The sequence below is a fragment of the Hypanus sabinus genome, chromosome 2, assembly GCF_030144855.1.
Source record: "Hypanus sabinus isolate sHypSab1 chromosome 2, sHypSab1.hap1, whole genome shotgun sequence".
NCBI classification, from domain to species: domain Eukaryota; kingdom Metazoa; phylum Chordata; class Chondrichthyes; order Myliobatiformes; family Dasyatidae; genus Hypanus; species Hypanus sabinus.
This window is the reverse complement of record NC_082707.1, coordinates 29,904,267-29,930,102: the sequence shown is the minus strand read 5'-3', so window position 1 is coordinate 29,930,102 and position 25,836 is coordinate 29,904,267. Positions and strand designations below refer to the sequence as shown.

The window sequence follows — 25,836 nt, the reverse complement described above, 5'->3', positions numbered from 1 at the left end:
TAATTGTTCACCCGATAAATTGACATACCACAGGCTCTCTCGCTCTCCCTAGCAAAGGCAGAGAGGTGTCGCCTTTCACAGTGGGAGAGGAGACACAAACAACTTTCTGATTTATGGTGTTAGTCTGCACATTGTTTCTTCTTCTCCCCCCCCCCCCAAGAGTTCTTCAACTCACAAATCGGCAGCGAACCCTCCTCTCCACCAGCGAGAGAAAGCCAGTACTGAGCCCCAGACAGCTGATCCGATGTTCTGTTTTCTCCCACAATGCTTTGCTCAATGGCACTGGCTTAGAATCTGCTCATCCCCAGCACCCCAAAGCTGCGCTAGTCTTTTAGACTATACCCTTGGGATTTAAAAAAAAACTGCCACGAAGAACCAAAGTTTGAGTGTAACTCGTGTCAGTCTTCAACAGAGCCCTATCCCGTTTGAAAAGGAAAAAGACATTAAAGGTAGAAATTAAGCTGTTTCCACAGATGAGCTTGAAGTTGCTGTCGAGTGCCAACATAACTCTGTCCATTTATCAATATTAAACTGCAGGTCATCTGTGAACTTGCTAATTGTTCATCCTACATTCTTATCTATATAACTAAATTATCTACATATAGTGATCTTCAACCAATCCAACTAGACTAATCACACTTGCACATTTCCATCAATTTACCTGCCATCATGATTTTCATGCCATCCACCTACATGAGAGAATTTACAGCAGTCATTTTGACTTGTTAGCTAGCAGATATATGGCATGTGGGGGGGAGAAAAATGAGAGTAACCATGAGGTCATGGGGAGAGTATTCAACCACCACAGACAGTACCCTTGGTCAGGGTCAAACCCAGGGCACTTGCTACAAGGCAGCAGAACTAACTGCTGTGCCACGAGCACAAACTTTATGTACACCGTTCTCACTGAACGCCTTTGAAACTGTTTAAACCTTGTATGTTTTCATATTTCAGAATCAATCTAAACCTTTTTCCATTTGTCAATTATATTGCTTTCACTAAACTTGCTGTCTAAGAATTCTTCTGTCAAGCTGACAGAACTTGCCTGTAAGTAGAATTACCCTGTAGGTGGGATCAGATTCTAAGTTATGCCAGAAAAGGAAGGAATAGACACCAAAGAAAGCATTGTTGGCATTTTTTTGGTGATTGAAGGTGCCATTTTTTCAATGCAAAGTCCTGACCAATGAGCCATAGTTGCTACCTCTGCCTTGCTGCAATCTAAATCTGTGCTCCATTTTCTATCACAATACTTGCAACTCACTAAGCTCAATCAGGTTTTTTTTAATTAATTACATGGCATATATTCTAACTACTACATTGTGTATCATGGTTTATAATTTAACACTCAATATCCTTGATGCTACTAAATTCAGCATATTTAAACACAATGCAGAAAGTAAATCAGTAGTTTTTGAAGTTTAAGTTACTAGGTCAACCAGTGATTTTTATTATTGAAGCAACTGTACTTCAGTGGATGAGTATACTAAATCTTGGCCCTTTTTTTAATCCTAGGCTGCCCAATTCTTGAATTCGGGGAGCGTAAGGCACAGACTACAGTTTTACATAGGAGATCATTTGCTACCTTATAACATGACTGTTTACCAAGCTGTCAGGCAGTTCAGTGTGCAAGCTGATGAGGAAAGAGAATCCACTGATGATGAGAGTAATCCATTAGGACGGGCAGGGATATGGACAAAGACCCATACGATATGGTATGTATGAAATGCACTCATTACATGCAATGAACTTTATTCTAATAACTTTGCATGCTTCCTTTGTATCAAAGCAATTGAAAAAGCATTGTTCCACTTCTGTGTAACTTTCACAGAAAGTAATTGTAGACCACATGACCACCCAGCAAGAACCAGCTGCCATCTTTACAAAGACCCACCGTGCCAGGATGCTAATGCTAATTTGTTCAATGTTGATCAGGAAAATGGTTTTTACTTGACTGGACTGAACAAGAAAACCTGAAGTGCTGTAAACCACTGGCAGCCTTCGTTGACTCCAGAGATCTTAATGCTAATTTGGGCCATACATGTGCAACCCATTCATCTGATGAATCTGTACTTTGAAAAGTGCATTGGAGGTGAAGTTTGTTCAGTTGGTGGGAAGGTATGTTGGATTGTTAGAATTCAAGTGGTGAAAGGGAGAAGTCAAAAATTGAGGGAGTCCTGAGGAAGTGCTGGAGGCAGAGAATTCAGAATGAGTGAGAAGACAGTGAAGTCCAAGTGGATAGAAAGAAATTGAGAGTAAATTATGGGAGAAAAATTAAGGTGTAGCAACCAGCAAAAGGCTTGGATGGCAAAGTACTACTTTCTTGAACACAGAGTCGAATAAATATTAAATTTGAAAGGAACAACTTGTTGCCATAACATGTAACATTCCAGTTTTATTCCATTGACAGGAGAACTTGCAAATCTTATATGGTATATTTTTGCTTCTGGAATGCTTTCCATAAAGTGCACAAAGAATTATTCTATGGGTTCTTCCCAGTTTAGGAATACCTGACTTATTGACAGCCTATTCATGCAAACAAGCATTTGTAAGGTCTCAAAAGGTTCAAAGGTGCAATTTAATAGCAGAAATATATACAATATACAACCTGAAATGCTTTTTCTTTGCAACCATCCACGAAAACAGGAGTGCCGCAAAGAATGAATGACAGTCAAATGTTAGAACCCTAAAGTTCCTCCCCAGCTCCCCCCCACGCTTAAGTGGCAGCAAGCAACAATGCCCACTCCCCCCACTGGCAAAAAAAACATCGGTACCCGCCACCAAGCACTCAACAGCAAAGACAGACTTGCAATTACCCCAAAGACTACATTGTTCACCTGGCATTCGACATGCTACAGGTTCTCTTTCCCTAATGGGGAGAAAGGGGTATCTCCGTTTTCACAGCGAGCAAGGAGACATAACAAACAGCTCCCAGGTTTATGGAAAAGTCCACCGCGTCGCTTTTCTGGTGCTCTGTGCCCAAAAATCAGGGCACACAACTGCAGATATTCCAACTCCCCTGACGACACACAGGTCTCCTGTCATGACACCGACCCTCCATCCGTCCGTCTCCAGAGCCCCGAAATCTTAGGCTTCTAAATCTGAGCAGGAGTCTTGGGTAGAGCCCTTGGCGTGCCAAACAAGGCCAGTTATGAAACCCCGAGAGCTGGTCCCATTCCCTCAAAGAACCGTAGTCAGAGTGCAACTTCAGATCAGGGTCTTCGAAAGAACTCTGAAAGGAAGAATATATTAAAGGTGGAAATAGAGCTGTTGCCGAAGATGCAAGAGAAGGAGTTGCTGTCCAGTACATTGCTCTGTCTTCATCTCTGGGATATATTTGCTGCAGACAATTTCTGCTGTGCAGGAACTTGATTCACAACAGTCATTCTGTCTTCCAGAGAAATCCAAGCACGTCAAATGCCCTGGGTTAACTATGTGTTGCCTCTTGTTGGCCTGTGTCTCCAAGTATATTGCCATGAAGCTACTTTTCCTAATTGTGAACAGTAGAGGTTATGAGTAGTTCTCAGGAATGGAAACCGGACATGAGGAGGACCAATATATCATAGAATTAAGTTGATTGCAAATCCCTTCAGGATTCTGTAGATGGAGATTAGAATACTTTTTAACTGAATAGTATACAACTGAAATTTTGGGCACTTAGCAAAAGATATTTTTGTTTTAAGTTTTTTTTTATCAACGGAAAAGTGAGGAAAGGAATCAAGTTTGCATTTCTCCCTGGGAGATGATCATCCTGCTTGGAGCATGTATGAGCAGTGTTGTGTGGTGTGAGAGTGACTTCATGATTCACAAAGAATTGTTTTAGCACCATTTAATTTACTTATAATGGGCATGAATTTGTTTATGACAATCTGGGTGAAAGTTGAGTCTTGAGTTTATAGAAAGGGGAAGGAAGCCAGTTGATGTTTTGGCAGGTGCTATAATGTGTAGCAAGCATAATGGCTTGATTAGTCTCAAATGTTGTCTGTGTATTTGAGAACGGGCCCTTCAGAAATGCCTTAATTCAGCATGAAAATCTGGCAGGAATGTGTTCAAGCAATACAACTATTAGTGGTCAACTATATTCAGCTTCAGTTACAGTGCATTTATAAACCTACAGCACAATACAGGCCCCTTGGCCCACAATGCTGTGCCTAACATGTACTTTAGAAATTACCCATAGCCCTCTATTTTTCTAAGCTTCATGTATCTATCCAGAAGTCTCTTAAAAGACCCTATTGTATCCGCCTCCACCATAGTCGCTGGCAGCCCGTTCCACACTCTCACCACTCTGTTAATAAAAAAAAAACTTACCCCTGACATCTCCTCTGTACCTACTTCCAAGTACCTTAAAACTGCTCTCTCATGTTAGCCAAGTTGATGTAGAAGTGGGTAGTATTTTTAATGTGGGTAAGGTAATGCAGCTGAGATAAGGTCACATAAAATGTGTAGAAAGGCTGCTATCTAGCAAAGCCTTTTTGATGGCAAAGAAAATCTCTGCATTTCACCTGAAACATTTTTTTGTGCTCTTGCAATCTTTACTCACCATCGTAATATGAATAAAAACAGAATACTGGCAATATCATAGTCAACATCTAGAGAGAGAACAATTGATCTTTCAGGTTAGTCAACTTTGTTCAGAATTGGAAAAACAAGAAAGCAAGTATATATGCTTTAAGTTGCAGAGAAGAGATAGGTGGAGTACAGTGGGAGTGGGGGGTTATGGGAGAAGATGAAGGGAATGCCTGGGAGAGAACTGGAGACCAAGAAACTCTGGATGACACAAATATATCTGCATTTGTCTGGTGCAGATATAATTGGAGGGAGATTAATGGTTGCAAGGGGGGAGCTGGAGTACTAGATCTGAATTGCAGAACACAGCAGTGACTGTTATTTAGATTATGATAGGTGTTAGGTTGCACAGACTACTCTGGAAATATGTGGCATCCGTGGAGAAAGATAATAAATCTAAACACTGTTTCCTTTTGCAGATGACCTGAGTATTTTGATCATTTGCAGTTTTCAGTTTCAACATCTGCAGCAATTTGCTTTTGGGTAGATTATTACATTCTTACTTGAATAGCCTATATTCTGTATAGCTCTGTCAGCAAACGTGCCTTTAAGATTAAAGATCTAAATTAAGGTTTTGGCAAGCTGCTGAGCAAGCCTTTGTTAGTTAAGATAGGGAACAAGTGGAGCAAAATAATCACCTTTTTCATTATTTGATGTTCCTTCTCATGAGAACTGAATTTGGGCTTCTGTTAAACTGAAACTTATGGGCCTACACAGGGCTCACTAATGTTCTGTCAAATGTGGGGCCAGTCTCCTCACAACATTTACTACATTACTTTAATTTCCACACACGATGGTCCACAGTTTCTGAAATGGTCTATTTTAAATAGGTACAAGCCTGTTAGAGAAGAGGAAGAAGGAACGAAGGATGCAGTTGGTGGGAAAAGAGGAAGAGCTCAGTCTGCACCTACAAAAACCTCCCCCAGAAATGCAAGGAAACATGATGAACTGTGGCATGGTTAGTATTTGGAATATAACATTTCAAAACTGAGAGAAGCATCGAAATAGTGTTCTTCTGGGCATACCAATATGTTAGTGTGGTGACTGATTTATTTAGGCGCTGCATTAATTTAATGCACATTTTGTAGTTTTGTGTGAACAGCTTCTATAAAGAAATGGTGAATAAAAATGCTGCTCTGTGGTGCATGTTCATTTTCAGTCTTCTGCTTTAAATTGCTGTCTCTGACTTCTGCACTCGTTTATGGTGCATTGCATTGGGACCCAGTTTAACGTGTTCTATTTTTTTTTAACAGTGGCTCTCTCATATTCTCTTTGCAGTAGCTCCAGTATTTTCCTCATTCTAAAATACCACAATTCTCTCCCATTTCTTCAATATAATCCACATTTTCATTATGAAAATTACTCCTCTCTTTGATCCTATGGTTTTCACTATCTTCGTTGTCAAGCATGTTGTCACACTTCCAAGCTTTAGCAAAAACATTTAACAGGAAGTCTTATCAATAATTATAAAAATATTTTGTTACATGCAAGTTGAAGCAAGGTTGTGCAGTTCACTGTGCAGTGAGCAAATGTCCTCCACTTGCATCAACATTTAAATTGAACTGTGTAACTTTTTTTGTATCTAGATGGTGTGTGTCCTCCAGTAGGAAATCCTTTGGAAACCTATCTAATTTCAGTTCCTCCAGATGGTATAACATTTGAAGACCCATCATTAGATGTAATTCTGCTGCTGAGGGTCCTCCATGCGATCAGTAGATACTGGTATTACCTATATAATGTGAGTACCACATAATATCAATAGTAACAGATGCTAGAAAGAGATTGGAGTAAAAATCTAATGCATTATCAAGTTTGAATGTTCAGAGGCTCTGGAATTAGCAATAGTTTTCAATAGTTTAATGAGTTATTAAAAGACATGATGCATACTCAGCAAGTCAATTGGCATCTGTGGTGTGAAACAGAAATTAATCTTATCATTAATGTTTTGGCAGAACTTGCATTTCATTTGACCTTGTGTGGAATGGAGTTGTGCTATTGTTTTAGTGAAATCTGCATTCTCCAGTTCATTTTCCTATTTTTATCCAGAGCCATGTAATGAGCTAAGCAAATGAATGGATGCATCCAGACTTCTGTACAAATGTTAACTGCTCATGACAATTATTCAAAAGCTAGTGACAGAATCTAGTTACTGCAATTGGATCAAGCTTCTGAGTGCATCAGTGTAGTTTCATCCCTGAAAAGCTTGCTTCATTTTGTGGAAAAGTAGTACTTAATAATTTATATTTTATAAATTGTGCTGTAACTAAAGAACTATCCTATTCTTTGCATCTCCTAAACATGCAATTGATATTTTAAAGTGTGTATTTTTTCATGTAGCGTCAAAATTCATTTGTACATTTGTCAAAATATCTTAAATTTGTTTCTTACAGAATGCAATTTGTAAAGAAATAATTCCAACTAACGAATTGATCAACAGCAAATTGACTGCAAAAGCTAACCGCCAGCTTCAAGATCCTTTGGTTATTATGACAGGAAATATACCAACATGGTTGACAGAGTTAGGGAGGACCTGGTATGAAATGAACCTGCTGCTTTTTCTTCTGACTAGATCAAATGGAACTTCCAGTTCAATAAATAGATGTGTTTTATGCAAAATTAAGCAATTTTCTAGTTAAAACTCTGGAATCTTTACCCATATCATCTGTTAGAAAATCACACAGCTTTCAGAATGTTCAGAGTGTCAGAAAAAATACTTCTCTATTGTGAGAAGTACTTTTGACTGAAGGAAATGGTATCTGTCTGATCATGTTACTATAAAGCTATATTTTTTCATCTTTGGTTCTTTATTACAGCATCAGGGTCCATTAAATTATCTGGCCCATTCAACAAGTGCACAAAAATATCACTTAACATTTAACATCAGTTAACATTTTGTTAGTTGCATTGGGGATGGTAGAAAGTGAGATGTTGCACCCTGGGAGGACAAACCAGGGTAGGTTTTACGCTCCGTAGGGTACTGAGGAGTGCAGCCAAACAAAAGGATCTGGGAATACAGACACATAATTCATTGAAAGTGGCATCACAGGCAGTAGGGTTGTAAGCAAAGCACGTTGGCCTTCATAGACTGGTATTCAGTACAGTAGTTGGGATGTTATGTTGAAGTTAAAATGATGGTGAGGCCTAGTTTGGAGAACACTGTGCAGTTTTAGTCACCTACCTACAGGAAAGATGTAAATAAGGTTGATAGAGTACGGAGAAAATTTACAAGGACATTTGTGACTGGAGGACCCGAAAAAGGATCTAGTGCTTTCCTGGCATAAATGACTAATAAAGCTTCAGCTGGGTACAAGTGTCAATTATAACCAACATTTTGATGACAAACTCTGCCATCTTCATCAGTGATGGTGCCTGGCCATGTCTAGTCTGGTGGTTTTTATACCTTGTAGTCTCCCTGATTGGATAGTCCTCAACTCCTGAATTAGAATTTGATTGCAAACAAGGTGGGAGAGCAGAAACCTGATTGGATGAGAACTAACCAATCAGGAGGGATAGACAGTGGAGATATAAAAACAACTGGGCTAGATGTACCCAGGCATCATCCATGATGAAGATGCCAGTTATATACCATATCTGGTGCTAGAGCTCCAACTGTAATGTGTTCATGATTTCAATGAGCTTAAAATGAAAAATATCTTGGTTTACTGCTACAGTATGTGGCGGGGGGGGGTGTGAGATGTGGTGGTGACTGTTGGAACATCCACTTTTTTTTACAGGGCTGGATAGTGTAGATGTGGAATTGATTTCGCTCCCTCGCTCCCTCTGCTCCCTCTCCTCCCTCCCGCCCATCTCATATCTTGCTCAGGGTGTCAACATCTCAAATTAAGGGGTTTGTTGAGGGTAGAACTGAGAAGAAGTGATGTTACTCAGAGGATAGTGAACAATTCCTGACACAAGTCTTTACAAGTTCAGTCATGAATTTTATTTGAGTTGATATTAGGTACAAGGGAACTGAGGGATTTGGAATAAGTGCAAGTAAAAGGTACTGAGGTAATGATGAACTATTGGAGTGATGCAACTTGAAAAGCTGATTGGACTACATTTGCTGTATTGTGTGTTCATTGTATGGCTTCATTATTCTTGGCTTGTATGTTCCAATTTAGATGACATTTGTCATTTAATATAACAGTGAAATCTGGTACAATTGTTGCTCACTCTGGTATGTAACTTAGAAGTTATCATTTTGTGCCGTTACCTCTGCTGTCTAAATGGAGAATTATGGTGGCTTCAACCAAAGCAAAAAATAAGCATTATCAGTAAATTTGCTCAGCAACTCTAAAGATGTCTTTGATCTTGTTTAATTGGCGGAAGAATTGCTGTCTCCAAAGACAATTTGAAATTGGAGTTTCTGGTCTCCCAAGTTCCACACAATGTGGTGAAGTTCATCATTGGTAGCAGCAATTTTAGGCTTTCATTCTGATTACTTTCTTGAAAGCTGCATGAATCTGTTGTGCTTTTGAATTTGCAGCAAGTTTGAACATTACCCGCTATATTCTAATACTGATTTCATATGCCTTCGTGTCATCCATGAATATCTGCAGCACTCACAATATGGTTAAACTAACATCTGATAAACTTCATTGGTATATATGACACTAAATCAGTTATCAATGTGTTGGCATTCTATTTTATCTAAGAGTGAAATGATCATACAAAAAACACGAGCAAATCTATCTCTACCAGTAAGGGTAATGTATTAAAAATAAGTATCTTGTTGCCATAACAATGAAGAATGAGTTGAGCTGCATGACTTGTAATTTTTCTAAGTGCTTAAACAGGTTACCAATCATTTTATTTTTATTCTTCAAGCCCATTCTTTTTCCCATTCGACACTCGGCAAATGCTTTTTTATGTGACTGCATTTGATCGTGATAGAGCCATGCAGAGGTTATTGGATACAAATCCAGAAATCAACCAGTCTGATTCCCAGGATAGCAGAGTTGCTCCCCGTTTGGATAGGAAAAAGGTAATCTGATACAATTAATACAACTGTAATGTGGATATGTATTTGGCATTTCATCTTTTTTTTAAGAATACAGGTAGTTGCACTATAGTTTTAAGTAGTTTGAGAAAAATTGAAATACTTCTGTTAAAGAACTGAGACACTAAAGTCTAAGCCAACGCCATTGGAGACTGTTCCACTGATACTCATATGGTGACCAAAGATCAAAGCACAAATTCCGATGGGAGCTGAGCAATGAACAAACAAAAGTGGAAAGTAATTACTTTTTCTGCTATAGTGGGAGAATCTAGGACCAGAGCGCACATTCTCAGAATAGAAGGATGTCCTTTAGAACAGAAATGAGGAACTTTAGCATGTGGATGGTGAATCTGTGGAATTCATTGCCACAGAAGGCTGCGAAAGCCAAGTCATTGCGTGTATTTAAAACAAAGGTTGGAAATATTCTTGATTAGTAAGGGCTTCAAAAATTATGGAGAGAAAGCAAGAGAATGGGGCAGATTATAAATCTACCGTGATCAAATGGCGAACAAGGCTTAATGAGCCCTCTGCTCCTGTGTTAAGATCCTTGTTATTAGGTGAAGAAAACTTAAATACAACAGATTGAGATGTATTTACATCCTTGTGCTAATTGATATTAATATTCATACTGCAGGTCTTCTATTCTCCAAAATAGTCCATTACATTTCAGTTGTACTTGTTCTTTTGTTTGTTAATTATTAAGGCAGCTATAGTCAGGTAAATCTTTGGGTTTGGTAGAACATAAAATTGGGTCTCATTTTAGGTATTTATTGGAAAACTGATCGGCAACAGTTGTACAAGTCATGGGGACAAAAACATCCAAGTATAGTTTGAGGATCTTTTATTTTGCATTGTTGTTCATGCTGCTGTTGGGTTGCCTTGATTGTTGTCATTACTAGAGTGATTAATTCATTAAACTTCATGAATTCCTCAAAAGAGGTTTGAGTGGCACAAGATAAATTCCCCAGGTTAATGGTTGCCTTACTTATCATCCAAGCATCAAGATTTTGAATTCAACTTGAACTTGTGTTTTAGACAAAAATTTGGAATTGCAACTAGTAAATTGTCTTCAGTTTACTTGAGGCCTTAAGAGATTCATTATTTTATGCATTGAGCAAAGGTTTATTGGAAATGAATAAGAATGGGGTTCGTTTCAGCTCACCACATCATGAAATCCGTCAGATCATTCAACTATATGAATGAGATTATGCTGATTATTGTGGAAGTGTGCACCAGCACATTATTAAATCCTTAACGGTCAAAGCAATTTTAAGTAGCATAACTTTTTGGAAAGTAAGTTGTATGCAATTTTTTTCAGTTCCAGCTGTTTTCTTTTATCTCCCATGTAGCGTACAGTGAATAGAGAAGAGCTGTTAAAACAGGCAGAATCGGTGATGCAGGATTTGGGAAGCTCCAGAGCAATGCTGGAGATACAGTATGAAAATGAAGTAAGCACACTATTTCCTATTGAAACTTAATTTCTCATTTCATATTGCTGTTAATATATTTAAATACTGTTAATGTAAGGCTAAGCTTCAGTTACAACTTATAAAACTAATTCTTTGCAGGTTGGCACAGGTCTGGGTCCGACATTGGAATTCTATGCACTTGTATCTCAGGAACTGCAGAGAGCTGATCTGGGTCTGTGGCGGGGTGATGAAGTTACATTGTCCCACCCTAAAGGTACATTTGGTCATGTGAGAAATCTCATTCTACTTTGCATGAATATGTAATGATCAGACATTTTAATGCTTGAATTACTTAAATATCCTAAAATAAGTGTGGCTTAATAGTACAGTAGAGGGATTTTGTACTTAAGTGGGCCCACGATGTGTGCACGTCAGCAAATATGAAAATCAACAGGTTTGGAATTGGAAATGATGCTGCTTCTGAAGCTGGTCAAGAGTCCAGATGATTTTTTTTTCCCCTATTGAGAATGAGGATTATCATTATCAGCTTTACATCTGAAGTAAAGTATAAAGCTTAGTACACAGACAACTTCAGTCTAAATGTTCATCCTTGATCTGAAATCAAGCTGCTAACGCAACTGCAGGCAGCATTTGTGATGGCAAAGGGGCTGTTGACATTTAAGGTTGAGGCAGGGTCTGGAAAGTGATCGGTGGATCCAGGTGAGGAGTTGTTGATGGGCAGATGAGGATGGTAACAGTGACTGGGAAGTGATTGGTGGAGATGAGAGATGCAGATCGGAAGATGATGAGTGGAACCAAAGGGATGCGGAGAAGGTGGGAATAATGAGAGGAAGTGATGGGGAATCTGACTGGGTTCAGTACGTGGGTGAAAGTCGTATAGAAAGGCCTAGTTGAGAGAAATGAAAGAAACTGGAAAACGGTTGAGGGGTGCTCTTGCTCTCATTCTAAAATGCTTGTGCAGTTTAATTTAATGATGCAGCAGTGATTTATATAAATTTTTTTCATTAAGATAACTTTATGCAAGCATTTTGCTCCTAGGCTGCTAAGTGTGCAATAAAATTTTGAGAAATTAATTTTTCTGGTGGGGTAGGATTAGATTCCCCTTTTAAAAAAAAATATTAATGAAGAGACCCGGTTGTAATGTACTGTAGGAATGATGTCAACAAGGTTCAATGTAATGGAAGCAGAATCTCACTGCATTAAACTGTCAACAACCAATAACTTGGTTTTCCTTTGCAACATCTGTTTACCAGCCACTAGATCATGCACTAGAATACCCAGAAATCTCTGCATTTTTGAAGTTCCCAATCTCTTGCTATACATATTCCATTTTCCAAATCTTTGCCTACTCAACTTGTCTATATCCCTTGTCACAGAAGCTTAATTTTTTGTTTATGAATGAGATATCCAACTGACATCTAGCAGGTTAACAACTGAAAATTGTTAAGCATAATGTTTTAAACTTTTTCTAAATTTTGATGGCTTCCCTCAAGTCTGTTTTAAGAATTGGTGTTGCACAAATATTATCAGAGCTGCTATAAACTATGATCCTGTAAAATACTTTGGTGGGGGGGGGGGATTCTAAAATTAATTGTCAACTTACAAACTTAATTCTGCTGTTAGGCAACCAAGAAGGGACCAAATATATCCATAATCCACGTGGCCTCTTCCCTGTTCCTTTTGGAAGAAATACAAAGCCAGCATATGTAGCCAAAGTGAAAATGAAGTTACGATTTCTTGGCAAGTTCTTGGCCAAAGCAATCATGGATTTCCGATTGGTATGTTTTTTTAGTAACTTTGCATAACTCAGCTGCTAAATAAAGATTGTTTAATTTCAATGAAATGTGTTAATAACCTGCGTGAATTTGTACAATACTTTTCTGTTCCATCTAAAGCCTGTTTAAATTATTTTGAAATTAATAGGTTTTGGTTTCTGACATTGACTTGTATTTTAAGCTGAGGTGAATCTTGTGTTTAGGCAGTTTAAGACACGGATCATGAAACGGAAATGTCACTTATGGGGATGACAGGTTGGCAAATGTTTGAGAAGCATTTGGATGAGCTATTGTTCTGGGACAAAAATAAACTGGAGAGAGACATTACCTGCAGTTAACTAGGTATGATATCACATCCAAAGAAAAGATTTGAAAATTAGCCAAGAAAAATGTAAACATGAGGACAAATCAGTTTAGAACATGAGTCAAGAGATTAATTTAGGAAAAAATAGAATATTCACATAACTTACAGAGATCATGAAAGCTGATTGTAAAGCTTTTTAGTTTTCAACAAGATGCCACATAAGGGCATAAAATTAAAGCAAAGTAGGATCAGCATAATGTTTCACCATGGCTGGAGTACTGGTTGGCCAGCAGGAAAAAGTAGGAATAAATGAGGCCTTGAGTGATAGCCTGTGACTTGTGGGTACTGAAGTTCAGTGCTCACTCTAGCTGTTCACAGCTTGTATTAAAGTTTAGAATAAGGGAATTAAATGTAATATCTCTAAAGTTACAGGTGCAGGGCTAGGGTGTCAAATGCAGAGAAGATCAAATGTTTTAGATGGGTTGAGTGAGTAAACAGATGAGATGCTGTGTAATGCAGAAAAATTAGGTTATTCACCTTGGTTTAAAAAAAAGCACATTATTGTATAAACAAGATCAGGAAAGGAGAAGGTGCAGCAAAACCTGGGTGCTGTTGTAACCCATTTATAAAAGAGAGCATGCTGCTGTAATGGGGCAGTTAAAATCACAAATGGTATATCAGCCTTTATTGTGGGACAAACTGAGTACAAGTACAGGAATGCTTTGGCATATTTGTTATCAGGTGTTGTTGACACTACAAGCTGGGTGCAGCTTCAGTCTCTTATCAAGGGATATGGAGAGAAAGCAGTAACAGGACACGGATTTTCTATTACCATGGTCACATTGAATGACAAAGCAGACAAAAGGACTTAATGTTTTTGTTTTCTATCTGTCCTGAACTTTGGATTCAATGCGGAAATGATGGACACCCTAGCTAGGGAGAAAAACCGGGTATGTTAGAGCAAGTTTCTCCTTCGGTTACAGAAAATGAATAGCTGCTGAAGTTTGTGGGTCCGTTCTGTGATTCTTACTTGAGCTGTATGGAAAGAAAAATATATGCCTGACTGTTTTTCTCCATTTTACAAAAAATCTCCAGTCGATTACTCGTGTTAAAACTGATCATTGTCAAAGTTATCTCATACATTTTCTGTTCCCCATTTATCTTTTACAACAGAAGAAAATTATTTCCTTCCCCCACCCAAAGATCTACATACTGCAAGGGATCAAACCACCTCTTTTTTCAGCTCCTTCATTCACTCTTTATCAGAATTAGAAATGTGAGAATTTTTTAATTAGAAGAACTAACAGAAAATGAAAATAATTATTTTTGTCTTGTCAGTTGGTGGTCTAAAATTCATGCGGTTTCCAATTTTGAGTCACTAAGAATATTAAAGATGAAAACTCAAATAAGCCATTTGTATGTGTTTGTACACCTTTCTTTTACCTCAGCACCACTTGCCTGCACTGATTCCATAACTGTCAATTCCCTTGAGTCCTAACCATCTGTCTGAATGGGCTCCAACACTGATGCTCCTCTTGGGTAGGGAATATTAAATGAAGATTTCTGTCGTAAAAGGCCTATCCCTCAGACACCCAAGCTAGGAAAGACAAACTCTGCATCAACCCAGACATGCCTTTGAAGAATTTTCTATATTTCAATGAGATTATCTCTCTGATCTCTCATACAAAACACTTGTCACTTGTGTGAACATTTGCTACATTTGATATACAGTCGGCCCTCCTTATCCACGGATTCTGCGTGTGTGAATCCAACCAACCGCGAATTGCGAAAACCCAAAAGTTCTCTTCCAGCACTTGTACAGACTTTTTTTCTTGTCATTATTCCCTAAACAATGCAGTATAACTTTTTACATAGCATTTACATTGTATTAGGTATCATAAGTAATCTAGAGATGATTTAAAGTATACGGGAAGATGTCCGTGGGTTATGGTGCATCGGAATCGGAACTTCTCTTACTAAGCAAGTCGGAACAGGTACATCCGGTGTTATTTAGCGTCAGTCAGTCAAACATTTGGCTCAGTATATAGTATATATTTTACCTTTCTATGCATATAAATCACTTAAGAACATATGTGTTTCAGCGCCGGGCTCAGGAATGGTGGTTCTCAGGACTCGGGACAGATCGCTCCCTAGCGCGCTGTCCACCGTGCTGGGTTGATGTGGAGGATCAAAAACTCAAAACCCCAAAACCCCAAAACCCAATAATTAAACCACTGCGTAGCTTATTAATAATTGTAGCTTTCATCGGGGCAGAGCCTTTCTCACTTTATCCTTTAAAATTGTTCCAATCGTTGACCGACCTAGCCTAATGCTTTTCCAATGACCGATGGCGTTTCACCTCTTTCCGATCACTTTATTATTTCCACTTTATTTTCAATTGTGATTATTTTCATGAACAGAAACACTGCGCATTCAGAGCCCTGGCACCAGGTCCAAATGTCCATCGCTCTGAGACAGGTTAAATAAGGTCTGGGGTTCCGCTGGGTCCTAAATCCACCGGATTGAGACAGGTTGAAGAAGGGACTTGAGCATCCGCGAATTTTGATATCCGAGAGGGGTCCCAGGACCAGTCCCCCGCAGATAAGGAGGGTCGACTGTATAGCAAGTTTATTCTTCCTTGGGTGGGAAGATTAAACCTGTACGTTATACCAAATAAGGCTCCTGTAGGTCAGCATAATCAATGTGATTTTGCCTTTAATGAACTCCTTAGCCAATATTTAGTATCCATCTTTTAGTTGGCTGTAAATCAAACGTTTGCTTAATGGAAAGCGAACAGAAAAACACTTATGGTATTCAAATTTATTACTTTGACTTGCAGTATACTAAATTGAACACAGGAGGGCAAGCAGTAACACATATATAGTATAAGCTCTGAATATGATTTGTAAAATGGAAAGAACCCAGCAAAGGAGGTTTAATATCACCTGAGGAAAATTCAGTTTCTCTCTGCTTATTAGAGACACGAGATTTGCAGATGCTGAAAATGTTGAGCAGCATACAAAGTGCTGGAGCAACTCAGCAGGTCAAGAGGCATCCATGGAAGAGAATAACAGTTGACGTTTCAGGCCAAAATGCCCCCTGATGCTGAGTTCCATTTTGTATGTGCTCTCGGCTTATATTGTAGTATGTAATTATTGCAGGTTCCTTCAAACTTCTGTTTTGTGTGGTCATAATGCACAAGTTGGATTTTTCTCTGTGGATGTTAATTATTTTGTGGAGTTGTTGGAAAATAATGTTCCATTAAAATAACATAATATATGGGAAAATTAAATGGTTTGGTAAAGGAAAGTTGAAGCATATTTCAATTGGTTATTCAGACAAATTAAGTGAACAAGATTTTTCTTATTTCTGCCACAACTAAATGAGTAATCTGGCAACCTCTTACAACCTGAGATTGTAAAGTTAGTCCGTAGAAAGTGTGGCGCAACTGAAGTTTACTAAGGATATTTTAAGGCATTGGAAGTATTGGTCTAGTTGTGACTGGATTATAAGATTATTAAGGGATTGGACATGCTAGAGGCAGGAAACATGTTCCCAATGTTGAGGGAGTCCAGAACCAGAGGCCACATTTTAAGAATAAGGGATAGGCCATTTAGAATGAGGAAAGACTTTTTCACCCAGAGAGTTGTGGATCTGTGGAATGCTCTGCTTCAGAAGGCAGTGGAGGCCAATTCTCTGGATGCTTTCAAGAAAGAGTTAGAGCTCTTAAAGATGGCAGAGTCAAGGGATATGGGGAGAAGGCAGGAACAGGGAACTGATTGTGGATGATCAGCCATGATCACAGTGAATGGGGTGCTGGCTCAAAGGGCCAAATGGCCTACTCCTGCACCTATTGTCTATAACTATCTGTCAACTTAAAATATTGACCAGTGGACAAATGAATATAATTTACTGCAATATATAAGCTTCAAGATCTTTAACTTGAATAAAGATCCATCTGTAATATTTAAATGAAGTTCTTTACTCTTTGAAATCTTCGCAGATCTTAGAATTTAAATGTGGTCACGTTTTGAAAGATATTTTTCCCAGTTGCAAAACCTTGGTGTAACAATAAATGCTTTATACAATTGAATACACTTGAGCATAAACTATATGGACTGCTTAAAATGTTCTTAAAAAATCTGATTTCCAGCTGAATTAGAATAACTAATGTAATATGTGGTAAATATGCTCTTGGAATTTCATGCTTATGTAGACACTTCAATTAGTGTGATTCCATTTGTTTTTGTTCTGGTGTCATGCCGTTTAGCTTTTAAAACAATATTTGTGCATTTATTTAGCAGCAGTATGGAATACAGGTTTTCCCCGCTGTTCAAAGGTAGAGCGTTCCTATGAAACCATTTGTAAACCACAATGTCGTAAAGCGAAGAAGCAGTTACCATTAATTTATATAGGAAAAATACTTGAGCATTCCCAGACCCAAAAAAAACCTACCAAATCAAACCAAATAACACACAAAACCTAAAATAACACTAACATATGGTAAAAGCAGGAATGATATGATAAATATACACCCTGTATAAGTAGAAATATTGTATGTATGGTGTAATTTCACTTACCAAACTCGAAGACAGCCAAAATCGATTTGGAGGGAAATAATCAGCACGTACACGCATATGTATGCACATGCATATGCATGTACACACATGTGCAGACAACTGCCCGCACAAGGCTTCATGGTCATTGTAGTCTTTCTCAGGGTAAACACACGCATAAAGTGGGTGTCTTTTTCTCGTAAAAGCGAAAATCCTCTTTCGTTAGCAAAAACAGGTACTAATGTAGGTCTTTCGTAACAGCGAGCTGTCGTAAAGCGAACGTTCGAAAAACAGGGACTCCTGTAGACCCTTCCAGCCCTTCGAGCCATGCCATCCAAACAACCCCAATTAACGCTAACCTAATCACAGGACAATTTTCTTTATCAATCTTTTTTGAGTTTCAAATAGATAAACCTAACAATGATAGCGACACAAAGATCAGGATTACATTACTAACTGTTAATATATACATAAACAGACTCTGAGTAATGTGTAATCTAAGCCTCCCAATCTCTTAGAAAGATTTTTACAAGAGAAAAAAATTCCCCTAAACTAACAAAAAAAACCAAAATGAAAACAAAAGTTGGGCTGCCTTGTTTCATTGGTTAAAATCGTTATTTGTCATTAACTCCGCTCCTCTAAACATGAACAAAAAGTTATTGAGAAGGATTCGGAAAAGGTCAGCTTACATCATATGAAAATGTTGAATAAATAGTTTCTTCTGATTGGTCGATAGTGCCACTCCTAATTTTTTTCCAAATTTAATTGTTATGGTTTAGGAAAACCATTGAAATGTAATGGGGGGATTAGAATCTTTCCATTTTAAATAAAATGGATCTTCTGGCTATTAATGTAACAAATGCAATCAAATGGCAAGCTGAAGGGGATTATTGACTCGAGTCCATCATTGGTAATCCAAAAATTGCAGTAATAGAATGAGGTTGTAAATCAATATGCAATACTGCTGAAATAATATCAAAAATACCTTTCCAATATTTTCCCAAAAAAGGGCAAGACCAGAACATATGTGTCAAGGAAGCTACCTCAGACATGCATCTGTCACAGACAGGATTTATATGGCAATAAAAATGAGCTAACTTATCCTTGGACATATGGGTCCTATGAATCACCTTAAATTGTATCAAAGTGTGTCTAGCACACTTTGAAGAAGTGTTTACTAGTTGGATAATTTTCTCCCACTTCTCTATAGGTAAAAATACCTGAAGTTCTCTTTCCCATTCATTCTTAATTTTATCAGATGTACCTAGATGTATTTTCATAATCAGATCATAAATACTTGCTATTAAACTCTTGATAGGGGTTTAAACATAACATTTTTTCTGTAATTTCAGTTTGATGTGATACCAGAAAAGTAGGTAAAATAATATTCAAAAAGTTTCAAATCCGTAAATCTGAAAAAATGTGATCTAGGCAAACTATATTAGACAACTGTTCAAAAGATGAGATAGTTATCCATGAATAAGTTACGAAAACATGTTATTCCCTTTGTTCTCCATAAAAGAAAAGCTTGATCAATTCTGGATGGTTGGAAGAAAAAATTAGATATAATAGGACTTGATAGGATAAATTTATTCAATCCAAAAAATTTACCAAATTGAAACCATATTCATTCTATATTTAGTTATTGGATCAGTCATTTGTTTATTCAGCTTAGTTAGTGCAAAGGGAAGTGAAGCCTGTAAGATAGAAGCCAATGAGAACCCCTGTACAGACTCGTGCTCGAGGTTCACCCATCGTGGACATTGAATTTAGTCCAGATCTTGTGTCCAAAATGTTAAATATTGAATATTAATTGCCCAGTAATGGAATTTTAAATTTGGCATTGCCAAACTGCCCTCTTTTTTGATTTCTGTAAATATTTCATACTTAACCTAGGATTTTTATTTATTTATATATGTGAGTGTGTGTGTGTGTGTATGTATGTATAGATATATTTATAGAGAGAGAGAGAGAAAATTTAGAATCAATAATATCAAAAAAGGATTTAGAAATGAAAATTGGTACCACCTGAAATAGATACAGAAATTTAGGTAAAATAATAATCTTAATAGTATTAATTCTACCAATCAACGATGAGGACAATGGGGACCATTTAGTAAACAGTTGTTTAATATGATCAATTAAGGATAAAAAGTTTACTTTAAGTAGATCCTTATGATTCTTAGTAATTTTATCGCCCAATTAAGTAATCAGTAACCAGTCTGAATGGTGATTGTCTATAAACTGGAGCTTGCACATTTAATGGGAACTCTCAGGACAATTTACAATGACTATTTAATTTACCAGTACATCTCTGGATCATGGGAGGAAACCAGAGACCTCAGGGAAAACCTACGCATTCCACAGGAAGGATGTACAAAGACTCATTACAGAACTCTGGAATGTCCCAAGCAGCATAGTGTCATTCTAACTGAGTACTTAGCTTATTGTGATGCTTATTGCAAAGTGCAACATTAGGTACTGGTGTACTTTGCCCACTGCAATGCAAACCATATTTAAGAACTAAAGTTAAATCAAGTTTATTGTTATTTAACTGTGTACATGTATACCACTTAAACCAGACAATGTTTCTCCAGACCAGGGTGTAAAGCATATAATATAACATAATAACTTAGGGAATTAATAATTAAATCTATAAATGAATTATGCATAAGAATCATGCTATTGAAATTGTTTTTAACCTTTATTGCTTAGAACTAACTGAATTTCTTCTTCCATGCTTTGAATAGTTGGATTTACCTCTTGGCTTGTCATTTTACAAATGGATGCTTCGGCAAGAAAGTTCCCTTTGCTCGCATGACCTTTTTAACATTGATCCAGTAGTGGCAAAATCAATTTGCCACCTTGAAGATATTATAAAACAAAAAAAGAAATTGGAGCAGGATAGATCACAGGTAAGAATGAAAACTGTAGAATTTCCCATTTTGTCACCGACTCCCTGCATGCCCCCTTAACATCTTACCCTTTTCTTTAAGCTATAAAAGATACTGTAGCTAGACAAAAAAGTGCTAAAATATAATACTACCTATACACGTATGATAGAATTAGACAGGAAGCTGCATTGTATAAATATCATGCCAAGTGGCTAGCACAAGGAGGTGATAGCAATTTAATGCTTTGCTGTTCCCTAGTATCACTTGCATAAAAATACATTGTTGGTTATATAATGCTGTCAGAAAATGAATTGTGTTCTAGTGGGTAGAAAGCCCATTTTATTTGCCATTGCCAATTATACTAGGATTTTTCTCTAGGTGTCTTCCTTGTTTTGTGTTAAATTGTCTATTCATTGGGGACAATTAAGACAAATGTAACAAGTATGGGTGTTGAGGACACTTCAAATGCTAATGTTTTATATTATTAATGTATATTTTTTTGATAGAGCAAAGAATGTCTTCAACAGGCTCTGGAAAGCCTTAATATGAATGGCTGCTCTGTTGAAGATCTAGGTCTGGATTTCACATTACCTGGGTATGCAAATGTTGAACTGAAAAAGGGAGGGAAGGACACAGTTGTCACCATACATAATTTGGAAGAATATCTCAGGGTATGTACACTGGTTTTCATTTGCTTTTAATATTTTATATGATGTAAGGTACATAGCAAGATTTAGCTTCATTCAGTGAAAGCATTGTCAAAGTATAGCAAATGAATCATTTCTTCTTCGGGCATGTAGGCATCAAATAAATTTAAGGTATAAAATCAGGAATTGTACCGATCATGGATTCCAGTTAATTAGGACACATTGGAACCAGTATATTTTGGCCCAGTTAAGCAGCTGTCTCAATTAGCCAAAGTTTCATGGAAATAAACAGGTATTTTTAAAACAAGACAAACTAACAATTAAATGAGTAATTATTTTAATGAAATACAGAACAAATTAGAACACTACCATTATACCTCGATAGTACTATAAAGCTGCATTAGTTCCTAATAGTTATTAATGGAAAAATTCAGTCAGTTTGTTACATGTTCTTTTTGACAGTAAATGAATAAAATCAGTGCAGACACCTCGTGCAGATACTCGATTGCTTTCATACAGTGGCTTTCAACGATTGCATCCATCTTCATTGTAACATTCAAGATTGTTGATTTTTCTTTGCTCTTGAAGTCATTTCATTTTCACTCCTGGCCATTTCTGGCATCTCCAAGCCTGAATGCTTGAAACCATGGTGAGCAAAACAGTTCCAAATTGTCTTAACTGCTTATTTCTCATCAATTATCAGTGATAAAATTCACTACTTTTGAATACAAACACGTACAACTGATGCTACTTGAAAAATTTTCGCTGCAAGTACAGTGTTGTGTCAAACAACCACACAAGTCACGCATGCGACTGAAGCGAATTAGAAACTGTTCACCAACAGTCCTGTCACAATTAAGCAACATAGTGTCCCAAATAAACGGGGATCCCGGCTATTTTCTTGATTAGTTTTTGTTCTTTAATATTTGACACAAATAAGTGGTAGCCCAGATTTACTCAATGGCCCAATTAACTATTTTTTGTGGTTATTGTTGCCTCCCTGTTATATTTTCAGATGTCTCAGATATAATTTTAATGCCTAGTTATATTATTTCCATTGGCTAATTTTCAGTTTGATAGCTTGTAATGTGCCATTTGTTCTATTGTACCAGTTGTACATGCACAGAGTGGCATCAGTTAGCTGGGCATCCTTTAATTTTGTGCATGCCCAATTTTTTTAAATATGAAGTGTTATGGTCCAACTTGGTTCCCCATTAAGCCTTCCATTATCATTTACTAAGCTACTTGCATTAAAACATTTTCCCCAACTTGTTTGCCATTAGTTATTAGAGAGCAGCTATAGGAACCATTAATAGTTCAACTAAGCAGTGTTGTGTTCAGATCGATCAATGAAATCTCACTCTAGAAATGAAATTATTCACTTTGCATGTCTTTGTGGATTTAATTCTTCCGAGTAATGAATTGCTTGTCTAATTTAATATAATTAACATGAATCTCTGTATTTCTGGTTTCATTCAAATAACTCTGATCTCCAGCTTAATCTCTCTTCTAGGCAGATGCAAAGTAACATTCTGGTAACTGTTCTCAGCAATTTCAGGAGCTCCATTTTAAAATTACCAATACTTCACAATCTATGCAATACTTTCTCCTCCTGTTACAAAGTCTTTTAACCTTTGTATCTGTCTAGGCATCTTACATTCCCATCCTGCTCACTGCCATTAATTGAAGTATCTTGGACCAACATTCTGGACCCCCCCCCCCCCCCCACCCCACTCGCTTTCCTCCCCTTAATCTCTACTTGTAAGCAGAACTGTCAATTACTGCCAATCTTTAGGGTCTCATCACTGTAATTTGTCTCTACATTAAAGGTTCATTATCATATACTGTGCTGCAGCAAAACTGAAGTTGTATTTGTTCCCTATAGCTTGTGGTGTACTGGACCCTGAATGAAGGAGTTTCCAAGCAGTTTGAATCATTTCGAGATGGATTTGAGTCTGTTTTTCCACTCCATCATTTACAGTATTTTTACCCTGAGGAGGTTAGTTTCTAAGTCATCTACTTATCAAAAGCAACCTCACCTGGAACTATTTTAAATGCATGCGAGTAATAAACAGTTCCTGAAATAGTAAAGTTCATTTTGGTACACTGAAAAGTTGGGAATTGATCCTTTACTATTTTGCTTAATGTCTTCTAATTTAAAGGTGTTGTAATTTATTATGTCTAAAGTATTTTAGTTCATGGCTAATCTTAAAATTATTTTGTGAGCAATAAAGAGAAAAAAATAAATTGATATCTTTAAGACTACAGTGAATACTTGAATGTTGGATGGACATGTGAAAGCATTGGACTGTTGTGAAATACCAGCTGACTGCTATTTTTGAATTTGCTATAATTGCATGCTGTAGAAAAATATCACATTTGATTATGAATGTATTAGTAATTAAGTTTATACAGATAGTAAATTGTCATAAGCATCAGCTGTTGTGACACGTTTTATTGTTATACAAGCTTGTGGTGATTACTTTGCCTTAATTCTATGGCTGAGTCATTTAAAAGATTAGGTGTTATTTTATTACTTAAAGCAGCTATAATTTGAGGTGATGTGTAAACTATAAAAAATATTATTTAAGCTTTTCTGTTACCTGTCCTCTGAAGAATCAATAGATAGCAATAGAGTGTAAGTCGATCTGTCTGAGCTCTCTCTTCCCCCCAAGCTTGCTACAATGATGTGCCACACCTTCAACTAGCTTTCCAGCAGAGTGGAGTGAAAAGACCTCTGAAAGAGCTTCCTGCTAAAGTGGAGCTTATCTACAGGATAAATGGTATAACCCAAACTGCTGTCATCAAATTGGAAATGATAATTTTATGTGTGAATGTTTCAAGGCCAAGCTGCAAGTCATTGACTCTTTCCTCTGAAAGGAAGGCAACACTGGGCCTTGGGTCCTTACCTACCTTCTGTTGCTGTACAGCACCATCTGATAACAGTAAAAGTCCATGATGAGACTTGGCCCTCTTGCCAAATCTTGAGAAAAGCCTGTCATTGATTATAGATATTATGGAATTCACCAATACAGTCTTTATGATACAAGGGAAAATGTTTGGTCAAGACTTAAAATTCAGTATGAATCTCACGTATTATATACTTGATGTAGGCTGCACCTCAAGTACTGTACCCTTGTGATCCAGGTCAAAGCACTGGAGCAACACTGCCATTATCTGTGCAGACTCCTCTAAATCCATTTGTAGGATAAGTGAAAAAGTTTCAGGAGTTTCTCCCAACAACGAAGCTCTAATTATGCTCAGCGACCTTCAATGGGCAAGGCCATGTCTTGAGCAATGCAATTTCCAGGTCAACAGGAAAGTTGAGGATAGAAACGCAGAAAAGCTGTTCGGCCCACGAAGCTGTGCGGAACATGTCCTTACTTTAGAACTACCTAGGCTTACCCATGGCCCTCTATTTTTCTACACTCCATATATCCATCCAGGAGTCTCTCTAAAGACCCTGTCGTTTCTGCCTCCACCTCCGCCCCCGGCAGCCTATTCCACGCACTCACCATTCTGCGTTTAATTTAAAAAAAAACACCAAACAAACAAAAACCTTACCCCTGACAAATACCTACTTCCAAGCACCTTAAAACTATGCCCTCTCGTGCTAGCCATTTCAGCCCTGGGAAAAAGCCTCCGACTATCCACACGCTCAGTGCCTCTCAATATCTTGCACACCTCTGTCAGGTCACTTCTCATTCTATTTTGCTCCAAGGAGAAAAGGCCGAATTCACTCAATCTGTTTTCATAAGGCATGCTCCCCAATCCAGGCAACATCCTTGTAAATCTCCTCTGCACCCTCTTTATGGTTTCCACATACTTCCTGTAGACCAGAACTGAGCACAGTACTCCCAAGTGGGGTCTGACCAGGGTCCAATATAGCTGCATCATTACCTGTCAGCTCTTAAACTCAATCCCATGATTGATGAAAGCCAATGCACCATATGCCGCCTTAACCACAGAGTCAACATGCATAGCAGCTTTGAGTGACCTCTGGACTGTGACCCCAAGATCCCTCTGATCCTCCACACTGCCAAGAGTCTTACCATTAATACTATATTGTACCACCATATTTGACCTACCAAAATGAACCGCTTCACACTTACCTGGATTGAACTCCATCTGCCACTTCAGTCCAGTTTTGCATTCTATCATTGGCCTGCTGTAACCTCTGACAGCCCTCCATACTATCCACAACACCCCCAACCTTTGTGTCATCAGCAAATTTACTGACTCATCCCTCCACTTCCTCATCCAGGTCATTTATAAAAATCACAAAGAGTAGGGGTCTCAGAACAGATCCCTGAGGCACACCACTGGTCATCGGCCTTCATGCAGAATATGAACCGTCTACAACCTCTTTTTGCCTTCTGTGGGCAAACCAGTTCTGGATCCACAAAGCAATGCCCCTTGGATCCCATGCCTCCTTACTTTCTTAATAAGCCTTGCAGGGTACCTTGTCAAATGCCTTGCTGAAATCCATATACACTACATCTACTGCTCTTCCTTCATCAATGTGCTTAGTCACATCCTCAAAAAATTCAATCAGGCTCATAAGGCATGACCCCAATAGGCTTAGCAAACCTCCCCACCAGGATATTGATTCCTCTCAGATTCAAGTGCAACCTGTCCTTTTTGTACAGATCACACCTGCCCTAG

General features: G+C 37.8%; 1 protein-coding gene across 8 annotated transcripts in view; it reads left to right on the top strand.

Annotated features, from left to right (window-relative positions):
- trip12 (thyroid hormone receptor interactor 12) overlaps positions 1-25,836 on the top strand; it is a 134,232-nt gene that overhangs the window by 100,409 nt on the left and 7,987 nt on the right. For all 8 annotated transcript variants that reach the window (XM_059994041.1, XM_059994095.1, XM_059994077.1 and 5 more), the window contains 11 exons: positions 1,513-1,712; positions 5,397-5,524; positions 6,153-6,304; positions 6,957-7,099; positions 9,394-9,550; positions 10,915-11,013; positions 11,134-11,248; positions 12,619-12,773; positions 20,381-20,545; positions 21,031-21,195; positions 23,057-23,170. In XM_059994041.1, the coding sequence (XP_059850024.1) occupies positions 1,513-1,712; positions 5,397-5,524; positions 6,153-6,304; positions 6,957-7,099; positions 9,394-9,550; positions 10,915-11,013; positions 11,134-11,248; positions 12,619-12,773; positions 20,381-20,545; positions 21,031-21,195; positions 23,057-23,170 (1,593 nt within the window). The remainder of the gene's footprint in view (positions 1-1,512; positions 1,713-5,396; positions 5,525-6,152; positions 6,305-6,956; positions 7,100-9,393; positions 9,551-10,914; positions 11,014-11,133; positions 11,249-12,618; positions 12,774-20,380; positions 20,546-21,030; positions 21,196-23,056; positions 23,171-25,836) is intronic.